This window comes from Pomacea canaliculata, linkage group LG14, assembly GCF_003073045.1.
Source record: "Pomacea canaliculata isolate SZHN2017 linkage group LG14, ASM307304v1, whole genome shotgun sequence".
NCBI classification, from domain to species: Eukaryota; Metazoa; Mollusca; class Gastropoda; order Architaenioglossa; family Ampullariidae; genus Pomacea; species Pomacea canaliculata.
Window position 1 is genome coordinate 3,793,850 of NC_037603.1, and position 12,323 is coordinate 3,806,172.

At 38.2% G+C, this 12,323-nt stretch overlaps 1 protein-coding gene across 15 annotated transcripts in view; it reads right to left on the reverse strand.

Annotated features, from left to right (window-relative positions):
* Positions 1-945: 945 nt before the first annotated feature.
* Positions 946-12,323, reverse strand: part of LOC112555152 (diacylglycerol kinase delta-like) — a 95,121-nt gene continuing 83,743 nt past the window's right edge. For all 15 annotated transcript variants that reach the window (XM_025223397.1, XM_025223398.1, XM_025223399.1 and 12 more), the window contains 5 exons: positions 10,988-11,083; positions 10,376-10,492; positions 9,919-9,997; positions 9,510-9,649; positions 946-9,038 (listed from right to left, as the gene is read on the reverse strand). In XM_025223397.1, coding sequence (XP_025079182.1) covers positions 8,940-9,038; positions 9,510-9,649; positions 9,919-9,997; positions 10,376-10,492; positions 10,988-11,083 — 531 coding nt within the window. In that variant the 3' untranslated portion in view covers positions 946-8,939. The remainder of the gene's footprint in view (positions 9,039-9,509; positions 9,650-9,918; positions 9,998-10,375; positions 10,493-10,987; positions 11,084-12,323) is intronic.

Sequence of the window (12,323 nt, forward strand, 5' to 3'; positions counted from 1 at the left end):
TTGGTAGCTCAAACTCTGCTGTCAAATTCTACCTGAACAAGAAATAGCCTGCAAACTCCTCAATGTTTGATGTTTGTTAGTGTTATGTTTGCTGATGTCATGTTTCTTTGTTTGTCTGATTGTTCTCTAGTCTTTTGTGCAAGTACTCTACGAGTATTTTTTTTACTATTACAGTCAACTTTTATTATTACCGTCTGCAACAAGTTAAACTTTTCCTGTGCCCCGGGCATTCTTGCACCTACATGCTGATTTACAGCAAGGTTTCACCCAGTGTTGACAGAAGCTAATAGAAAGCTTCAAAATTGTTAGACATTATGGCCTTGAAAGTTAGACCAAGGGAGATTATGAGTAGAAGACTGAAAATGTTTCATCTTCTCATTGTTTGGCTTCCAAGCATGTACCCACACTGGGGAAGCAGGCAGCTGAATGGTTCAAGACCAGAGGCATACGTTTGCTGGTTTATAGGGGTTTACCAGTTGTTGGATGGGTGACCCTTGAGAGAGTTGAGGAATCCATCAGTAAGGGAGACGAGATGGGCTACACTCTTACAAAAGAGGGCTGTCCCTGAGATCAATGTGGTCTGAAACTCTTCAGTCCCGAGTGACCAAAAGGTACTGGCCAAGGGATGACTGTATAGCATACTTTCCATGCAAGCTTTGATATAAACAATTGACTGAACAACATCTCTGTCACACGCAAAAAACAGGTGCAAGTTATGAAGTGGATTAAAAAAAAGAAAAAAAAATCCACCAGCTACTTCCTGGGAAATGTGAGTCTAAAGAAGCCTAGAAAAGCTGTAACCAGAAAATTCAATACAAAAAAAAAAAAAGTAGTTTTTGTTTTCAAAAGTGATTGGCTTGCAACACAAGGTTACAGATGCACTGTGTCTGCCTACAAACATTCATGACATGCACTCGCCACATAATTAGACAAAAACTAAACATATTCCAAGTTAATAAATTTCCTTTTTATTAACGTATGAAAATTAGACTGAGTAAATAGTGTTTTTGCCCTTTTTTTAAAAAAAGAAACGTGAAAAAAACCAGCATACGTTGTAGGTATGAAAGACACGGACTCAAGGAGGACCAAGTAAGACGATGTGCAGAAGTGAGTGACCATGAAAAGAAACTTTTTTAAAATCTCAGTTTCAGGTTCCAAGAAGGTCCCAAACACAAATACATCAAGTGCTCTTTTATAATCCACAGACTTTAGGTGCAAGAGATTTCATATCTGAAGTGACCAAATGAAACCCTGAATACGCTGACATACATAAATTTAAAAAAAAAAATACTTTGGGATATCAGTGTGAAGAGCTGGAGTTAACAAAAATACTAGGACAGTGATCATTTGCATGCACACCAGGGCGGTCGGTGTTAGCACCTAATTTCGTTTGATCAGAGAAACCAATTACAATGGCACAGTGAGGGAAGAACATTGCAACAAAATGACTGACAACATTAAGGACTTGAAGTACCCTGCCAAATGGAATGATAATTCAGTGGTGTTTTCAAACAATATTCACAAAACAAATTAAAAAAAAAAAAATCATTTTCCAGCCATTTGGGAGGAACACACAAGTTTTAGAGAGGTTAAAGATCTGATAAAACAAAAATTACTTCTCCCTATTCTTCACTTTCTTATTTTAGTTAAAATGTTTAATCAATTATTTTTGGCCAATCTTTATTCATCTATTTCAAAATAAATGTAAAAAATGGCAAACCCTCTTTTGCTTCTTTCTGCTGACCAAAAAATAAGCAAAATGACTTAAAGTAAGCACAGCTTACAAATCGTGTTTCAGGCACTGTGAGGGTGTTCTCTATAAGAGCAGGAATAACTCTCCCGAAGGACTGTCATGGTTCGGTGACTCTAAACAACAGACACAAAATGCTTCTACATGACAACACAGTCAAAATATTTCCCTTATCACGTAAGGTCTGTGTGTTGCAGGTCTAATGGTAAGCACACGATACACAAAAATGAACACACACAAAATTTCGTTGTGCAGTGGTGACTACATACAGTAAATACATTCATAGGCCTGGGACAAGATTCAACCATGATCATGCAGCCATTGTAGGAGTGTGGTTTGTGAGCAGCAAACATAAAAAAACATGGGAGGTAGTTGGAGAGCCGAAACTTGCTGTTCAGCAGCTTTAAGCTAGACAGTGGGTGGTCATTGGTCCACTCCTGTCGATAATTCACTTTCCCAAAACAAGTACACTCCCATTGTGCCAATTTATGTTAGATATCAACGTTATCTTCAGTCTCTACTTTAAAAAATTGTTCAAAATGAAATTAAAATTTGTTTGTTACTTAAACACAGTTAACTTTTCTTGCAGACTTCAATGCTCCCTCAGCCACTACCTTCACCTTCTACCGGTTGTAATCTTCTTCACATTGCAGGAGAAATAATGAATCCTAACAGCTACTTTAAATCTCAGAACGTACGCTCACCAAGCCTCAATATCCAGTTTTTACTGAATCTAACCTTTGCATCACTGCCTGATTGACAGAAGTGTTTTCTTTAAACCTTAAAGCCATTTATATTAGACCCAGACAGACCTTTTCTTTCAAACGTGTAACTTCAATAAACACTAAACATATCTAAACAGGGCAGCTGCTTCAAACATCACAGCGACTGCAACACATCCTAGCTGGACAAGTCACACTAGAACAAGTTTCTATGAAATTAGATGCATCAGCATCCTTGCTTAACAGCCTGTAATCATCGGGGCTTTGGCTTGCCCTGTGACAATTTATTAAAGTTTTATACTGCTCATTATTCAGAATCCTATTTTAGTGTGCACAAGTTATACTACTGTAATGCACATTATTCATCATTACCTTTTAATATACATGTTTAAATATGTTCTAACGTACATGATTTATTATCAAAATTTTAATGAATACAGTTAACTATTGCTACACTGCAGATATTCCACTTCCATGTAGACTATTATTCAATTTTCTGCATTAGCTTTAGTTTGGTTTTTTTTACAGCAAAGTACCATTTGATTAATTTTAAATTCCTATTAATGCTTTTTTAAAGCCCGTAACTCACATACAGCAAAATATTATCAGATTCTTGAGGCCAACAACACTGTGCAGGATCTTAAAGAGGGAAGAAACTTGTACAGAAGCCTGATGAGTTTTGCTATAGGTAAAAAAATCCACTACATTGTCGTAATAAAGTATGGACAGCTGATGCCAAGCTTTTTTTTCACTGGACTTCCATACCACAGCTGCCGCAAGTTCCATAAGAAAATTCCTGTCTGCATAACATCCACTTACGTTGCTTACTATGGACATGCAGGTGAACTGTGCTGCCATGCTGCATGCAGTCAAGTACAGACTGAGAAAACACTTTCTTGTCCTTATTTGACTAAAGACAGCGAAGGTCTCCTGGCTCTATTCAGCTGCACTATAAACACTCTACCTGTGGTAAATGCCATGGTGATGATGTAAGAGGGTTTACCAGTTCAGTTTCCAGCCTGCCACACACATCCTTTGATGGTGGTTGAGTGGGTGAGATCAGAGGGGACAGAAAAATGGGGGAAAATGGGAAGCTGTGAACAACTTGGGATTGGGATGTTGGTTTAGTGATGTAAGGCACTGGAGGTTTCCAAGCAGAGGGAGCTGCACAGGAGAAGTAATGGGGAAAAATGAAAAGTGAAAGTGAGAAACAGGTACATTAAGTTGCCTTAATTAAGGAAACACTTTTTACTCCCTGGTCCAAATAGAAAAGCTGAGGGGAGGTCAGTGGATGCACTGCTACACACGGTTTCACCTGGTTTTGAAAAACAGACATTTACTACGTGCTTCCACAGCCCACTCTCTGCTTGGTAATGCTTTACAGAAACTTCTTATATTGCTTCTTCTCTTTTTTTTCCTCGAGATCATTTATTGACTATGCAATCTTCACTTTTTCTAATCTACCCGCTATGCACTTCCTGTATATTGTCTGCTGATTGTATGGATGTACAAGATGTTGAATAAGCTCCTGATGGTGTGTTTTGTACCTTCTTGCTACATGTTCACTAGTGTTTCTTCCTTGTCATTAAATCAAACTCAGTGTTCAAACTTTTCTCCACTTCAAGATCTTGCTCTTATACTTTGCTCTTGTGTTGTTATACCTTGATGTATTTGCTTGGTTTGTGTTCTGTATTTATTTCGAGTCTATATTTGTATATTTGTTTTGCTGTTGTCAAGCAAACTGCATCTACTTTTAAGTTGGGAAATGTACTATAAAAATCTATATTATTATTTGTATATTCAATTTATTTTTTTATATGATTATCGTCATTTTTTCCATATATCCCCAGGAAAGGAATAAACCCTTACCTAACTTCCACTGAAATTATGACTGTTATGCATACCCCTGGTCACCACTGCATAAGCAATTATATCATTTTTATGCAGTGAACTGACCATCAAGTTGACAAATGTGAACTGGTATTGTGATGTGACTGTTGTTATCTTTGTCACTTAATTCTCAAGGTCAGTAAGGAATCACGTTGATCACATCTCCCACAAAAGTTATCAACCAGAAGCACTGACAGACTCTCTTAAAGCAGAGGCAGCTTACTTAACCAAAATCTTCATCCTCAAGATAATTAATCCACTATTCACAAAACACTGAGCTCTACCGACAAGGAATAAAAGCAATTCGACATTGCCTTATTTCTGGAAATGGCAAAACTTAAATTGCCAGCATATGACACCGATCTTTTAATACTAATAATTGTTAGAATTATTTAATAATAGGTTTTACAAGTAGGTTTTGCAGCTGTTTAACAAATTGTCCATTGACTGAGACCTGGGGACCTTAGCAATCTGTAATTTTTCACCAGCTTGTATTCACTAATCATCTCCACATTTTCCTACTTTAACAACTGCCCTTTTTAGCCTGAAAGTTCCTTGTCAGAATAACTGATTATAATGGCCCAGAAGATGGCTGTGACACCCAAGAAAATGTTTTTTCCATTCACGAAATTACCGAGTGTATTGCAAAGTGCTCATACAGCCAAGACGCAGGAGTAAAGGGCCATGAACCACTTACACTTGTCTCACACAAGCCAGCAAAACTGTCACATGGTAAAAAATTTGTGATATACAATCATCGTAAGAAAGTGAGCGACATCCTAAAAAACATTGTGTAGTCAAGATAATGAAAAAAATCACGTATTTCGTAGTGCAGAAATTTGCAGAGAATTTCATACAATGTGACAAAACCTCGGTCTGGCCAAGATTATGACATGAGTGAGTGCAATGTCATGTCCGTGGTGGAAAATAGGGTAATGCAAGGGAGGCATATTGCACTCAATTTATTTATTTGCTAGAAAAATGGAAATTCCCATAGGTATGTGCACACACACACAAAAAACCGTCAACATGAAAATTTGGATACCAAAAGTACAAACATTTTTTACACTGATTTAGCATTCTACAGGTAAGTTTCTCACATCCACATGGACACACTGATGTACTCACAATGACATAGGAATGCATGCGTTCCCCAAAATGCATTCCTGCACATACGTATGCTCATTTTGTAAGTGAAAATATACTTAGATAAAGTAGAAAATTGTATCAAAAAGATAAAGAGTGAAACTGCTTCTCACATCAACACAGGTGATGAAACAAGTTGAGGTCTATACATGTGCACACAAACAGTGATGTGTCGTGCTGCATGCATTCAAGTTCTGACTGTGCTAAAAACACTCAAATTAAAAGACATTGTGAATAAAGCAAATGTATCACAGACTGGAGTGCCTTTGGTCTTGGAATCCAACACAGATTCCCAAATACAGATAAAAATACATCGTTCCCCCCACCCCTCAAGTGAATGTAGTACATCCACTTTCATGTTTCTATATTCCTGTAGATCATGGATTATAATGTGAATGTCAATAACAACAACAAAACTCTAGTCTGCACGCAAATCAGCACTTAGCTTGGTTGCAAGCACCTGTGAGTGGGTTCTAAATCATTTTAAAGTTCACCCCTTTTCCTCATTGCCTCAGGCAGCAGTAAGGTTGTAGTCTGGATGGGAAGAGGGGTGGAAGTATGACAACAGCCATCATGACAGCAGTTATTTCTCCCTCCACCCTTCAGACTTCAAAAATCATTGACAGAAAACAATGGCAACAAATAAAAAAGCATCTTACTTTGAATCTCCAGAAAGCAAAAAAATATTTTTGTTCATATTCCAACTACTTTCTTGTTTGTTTGTTTTTTTTTGCCTATAGTACTAGGTCGCTTTTACTCCAGCTGTATCTTGAATCAGTGGCATCAGAATATTACCAGGACAGGAAAAAGGAGATCTCTCTAAAGATGTGAAAGGGTCAAACCAAAGGCACATTAGTGACTGAGCCTTTAAAGAGGTCAGAATGATAAACAGGTAATGGATTTTGAGATCACTGAAAAAGGCACATGAGAACTTGAGCCTTCCTGGTGGGGGCATGACCTCCATAAAGGTGAAGAACCAAACTGAAGGTACATCCTTCAAAATGTCTGAATGGAGACAGAGAAGAGTTTAGGTGTTCTCGATAAGCTGTTCAAGGATGCAGCCATCATTTCTTTCCGTATGAGAGAATTTCTGGAGGTAAGTTTATCCATTTTCATGGCCAAAAACACTCTTTCTGCAGTGAAAGTCATCATGGAAAGTCTTGGAAGCAACTTCAATTGGTGCTCTATCTCAGAGAAAGGAAAACTGTAGTTGCATTTTCTGCCTTTTGAAAGATCTCAGTCACTACATCAATGTACTAAAACATCTCTATTTAAAAAGCATCTATAACTTTGCCTTCAGAAATTTTCAAACAGATGGAGAAAAAACAGGGTCCTTTGAATCGGAAGGCAGCAGCACCCAATGATCAGACAGAAGATAATCTTAACGGATCTCAGAAATGTTCAAGACAAGTGGCGTGGCCTGAAAATGTTAAAGACAAAAAAAATGGCCTGGACTGCCCAGTAGACAGCAAAATCTTATGGCTAGGCCTGACCCTGAGATAAATAATAATAAGATGAGTTTGCTGGGCCAACATTCCAAGACAATCTACTGTTGTGTATGAAAACTACATAATCACAAAAATATATGAGAACAGCTGTCTGGTGCTAAGCTTCTGTTCACCAAGGCTGACAGGTTTAAGACAAAGATGGCATACCAGTGCTCATGTTAGCCCCAATCTCTTCTCTGCTCAGGAGTAGGGGCATCTTTAGGAAGAAAGTGAAGTCTGAACTAAAAAAATGAGGTTAGGCCTTACAGCCAGTAGAGAAGAGATTATGTCCCCTTGATCTTCCCTCAGACAAAGAGTCTAGGTAACAATGAACTTAACTTCCACAATATCACAACCAACTGCTCAGTTCCTTTATAGACATAGATGGGATGAAGAAAGGGGTAAAGGGAAAGTGGCAAGGAGACACCAGTGATATTAAAAAAATTTTTTTTTCCAATTTAGAATTCATCTGATGTTTCTGGGATACCTTGGAGAGAAGACCTCAAGACCCTTCATATTGCAATGCCACTGTCAAGGATGCCAACTAGAAACCTCTTTACACGATCTCTATCTCTCGCTACCTCAAAAGCTAACACAGGATTATGTGTCAAAGACATGCAATTTTAGATTAAGTGACAAAGGAAGAGTGCTGACAAACACTGGGTTTAACCTTGCACTTGGTTCTTCCAACTCTTGAGTGCAAAAAGGTGGTTCTTGTTATTTTTAAAAAAAAATCACAGCAATGTTAGGTGTCAACTGTAAAGAACGTGCAACACATGAAGTTTGACGATAACAAAAGAACCAGTAAACAACTCCAAATGCAAGCTGCATAAACCAGTTCCACTGCCTGATTTTGAGACAGTATGAAAAGTGCAAAGAACACTGAGACACACACAGCATTGCATTTCTGGTAATGAAGCCAGGGGCTAATGTTGTGATTTGAGTCCTGTGACAACATTCAAACATTCTCTAGCTCCACAGGTTGACATCCATGGTGTTTTGATGGACAAGTGAGGCAAGACAGATTTTATGTCTTGTGCACCCAGTGTTCTGTGTGAATTCCTGACAGGTGCAAAATTAATTATAAAAAATGAGTAAGTTCATTCAATTACAAAGAAAGTGGAGCACCAACCCATGACTAAGAATGTTTGAACTGTCTCTTCCATCAAGTAAATGAAAAAAGTCCCTTTCACCAATTTCCTGAGCCCAGCCTCTAAAAAATAATCCCCACCCTGTCCAAGAAAATCAAACATGCATTTACTCAGGTAGTTTTGCATGCATATACACATGCAAAGTGACATTAAAACAATGTTTTTTCTGGCTGCCCAATTGTTACCCATAATTTTTTTAATACAATTTTAAAGCCAGATGAAAACAATAGCAGTGAAGAAACTGAGGACGACAAGGATATGCTTGTCACAAGTATGAAACACTTCAAACACAATTTGTGACTGACGACTTATCTGTCATCTTTGCAGGTTCATCAGCCACAAAAAATACCATGAGCTGATCATACAGCACAAGCTCTTAAGAGAGTAAATAATAAATACATAAATATATAAATAATCAAAGTTTTTAAACAGGAGGCTTGCAGGCAAAAATAGACATATTTCTGAGGCTGCTGTCCAAGTCTCTTGCTCATTAATTGCTGTTGGATTTCCCTTCTTTTGTGGTGGTGGTCATGCACACCCTTAGCACACAACAGAATGCGACAAGGGTTAAAGGGTGGGGTGGACTGGGGTTGGGGTGGTTGTTCACCAAACTCGTGGTTGGTGCAAATGGTGCAGACATGTAATGGCAGACATGGACCAGCTAATTGCGACAACACATTAAGATCACAGTGCAGGTAGAGTGGTTGGTTGTATCAAGCCTGACACTGACGAGCAGCTGCATCGGTGCACAGTCAGATGTGACGATGAGAAAAACACAGCCTGGCGCTCAATGTCAGGTGCTGGGGCGGTCGTATGCTGCCTCTCGGAGGTGAAGTTCCTTGATTGCTTGCTGGATTCGTTTTAGGTGACCCACTTTGGTCACACCTAGGTCCTAGAAACACCCAGGAAAACTGAGGTCACAGCTTATCCTTCTGTTCCTTACTGTACACTATGGAGGCACAAAATGTCTTACGACATTTAAAATATGTAGTCCAAAGACTATTTAATAAAGACATTGTCACATGCGTTTTGTTCTCTCAGTTTAAAAATGCTTTTTATGACATTGATCAAAAAATTTGCTCTGAACTCGCCCAATGACCACACCTGTGGATACTAAACAAATCTTATAAAGCAATATTTTTAAAAGTAGGAGGAGATGACTGAAATTTTTATTTCTTGAGAGTGGCCGTTATTTCTGTAATATTTTTATTTATAAGACACAAATGTTGATCTGCAACTTCTTTTCCTTTCGTTATATGTGAGTGAATACAGCTGACTGATTTTCAACTGCCCTTTTCCCATAAATTTTACAATCATTGGTAACCTCTCTTTTTAAAAAGTCTATATTGCAGTAATTTCCCACCTTCAGATCTCGCCTTTCAAGATTCATAAGTTCTGCACCCCGTATTTCATGTGAGATGAAGTTGTTGCGGTACTCTCCTAATGACAAACTTTCCAGCCAAGCCCCAACTTCCTCCACAGTCCAGCTGCGAATCTCAAATGCTGAAGAAAAGCCAATAAATATTGTGAAGTTCCACACAACTACATTGTGCTGACACACACATTACACAAAATTCCTTTAAAATATTACTTAAAGTCCCTGACACAAATTTTGAAGATCCCCAATTATGGTTAGAATACACTCCAACCTCTTAAACTAACTCCAACCCAGAACAATCCCATCATTACTACCATTACTTTACCTTAACACTAACCCAAATTCTGCACCAAATCCCTACTGAAAAGACGTCACACACATAGAGTCTTCTTACCTTTACCCTTTAAGCGTGTAATACCTGGCTTGCTCCTCCCAGCAGGTTTGCTTTGCTTTTGAAGTTCACTTATGTGCGACTGAAGGAAGAAAGAAAAAGGACTGGTGTAGTTTTCAAATTTTGTATATTCAGCTGGCATGACTTTCAATCACTTTTAAGAGAAGCATATTTACAGTTTTAATATGACCTAAAGCAATACTGATTATTTCACATCAATATCTGCTTAGCAATGTTCAAAAGTTTGTTAAATTTGTTCTTCAGCGTGGCTGGTTCTTGCAGGATGCTAATCCCAAAACATGAATGAAAATTCTGTTCCCTTCTCTAAATATAAGCTTTTAGCCATCACTAGGCCCACAGACACATATGCATGTTCACAAAGAAGACATATACTCGCATGCAAATACAGAAAAAGTGCCGGTGTCACGCTCTTTTTTAATGCACAGGCAAGCCAGCATACCTCCTCGAGCGAGAGAGGGATACATGGAAGACCAGCTATGTCTGCTGCCTTGCGTAGTTCTGGTTCTAGAGATGCCAATGCTGTTGTCAGCTTTTCCTCCAGGTCAGGCCAAAGATGCTGTTGGAAGGAAAGAAGGTGATGAACATAACAGACCCACATCACGAACATTATATACAACTAACAAATCTCACTACTACACTCTCCAACAGTGAAAAAGTAGCCAAGACTAACAGTTCCTTCCTTTGCTCCCATTAAGTCTATGCAGCAATTAATTTGTAAATATACAAATTGAAGCCCTCATGGTCCCTTCCCTTCTCATAAATTGTAAACAACAAATATTGAATTAAAAAACAAAGAAACATATATTAATAATAACAAAATTTTTGCAAGGGATATGAAAATTACAAGATATCCCAAATTAAATGTCTTTAAAATAGACTAAAATAAAAAAATTTAGATGTTAGCTATGCATGGCCATTACATTCTTTTTCACATCATCACAGACACACACTGTCACTGTCATCCCTTCTCCCAGCAGTTTCATCATACACACTCTTGTGTGTATGCATGTACACACACACACATGCTTGTGCATTCATTTTGTCTACCTACCAACAAACTTGCTTTTTCTGAGAGAAAAGCCCCTGCATGCTGATGCAGCAACCTCATACTGTGAACAAGGTCTGTGACTTGATTTCGTAGTGTCGGCTGTTGACAGACCAGGAAAACACATTAGTTTTGCATATTACAAACATTTCATAAGTCAGAAAGATGGTGGTGATATCTCGTGCCTGCATCTACATTGTTTTATGAACATTTATGTTGCAAGCAATTTTGTCTTCAATCATTTACAAAGTATTTTTGAAATGTGCTGCACTTTAGAGTCTATGATTAAAGAAACATTTTGAAATCTTGCTTTTCTGCCATTAAATACTCGGTTATCTTTGACAGGCAATTAAACTGTTTATCCAAGAAATCTTCCCACAATCAGAACAGAAGCTTGCCTAGCACTTCTCTGTAACACAGGTTTGTAACATATGGGCGCATGTGTGCATACCTCTGCTAGACTGCTGGCATTGATAACATTTGCACTTTACACAACACTTGTAACATACAAGTGAAACCAGCATGGCTGACATGTGAGTAGCTGTGCTGAGCAACTATTTCAAGTTAAAGCAACAGACAAGCAGATACACAGTCTGACAGGCGTAGGAACAAACTGTAGCTCACTTAGGAGAGAGAACGAAAGAGAGAAAGGTGGCAATTGGCCAAGACAACTTTTTAAAAAAAATCTAGCAGCAACAACAACAAAAATGCCATTCCTCAGTTTATAGAAATGCAACAATCTTCACAACTTATAAATGCTTTCCAACAAAGGACAAGATTAATTATGAAGGAAGATTAACATGGGAGGTTAGAATGATACTTATAAACATGTGCTGAATGTCATGTATGAATTGACAACAGCCTAATGCACACTGACTGCTGCATGCTGATACCAGTCTCTAACCTAATAAACACACACACACAGCTGCATGCTGATACCTGTTTCTAAAAGGCAACTGCAAAAGTACTTGACTTCAGCTGGGTTTTCTTAAACTCCCCCCCCCAAAAAAAATAGTAAGATTTAAGGTTTTCATTCACTTTACACCTTTACCACATTTAACATATCAAAAATGATTAACCTTTATATAAGTGAAACTCAATCAAGACATCCCTTCTCACTAACACAAGCACACAAAAGAAGCATGCATACACAAATGCAACATTTGCAAGACAAACCCTTAAATATTACAGCAAGTTGTAAGGCTGTCACGCAGCAATTTTTCAACAAAAAACACAAAATAATGCCAGAAGGACTGCTCTGGAATCCAATGAAGGTGGGAAGGTGGGCAGGTGGTGGTGGCAGAGGTTAAAATCACAAGGAACGAAAAGTGGAACATAGGTT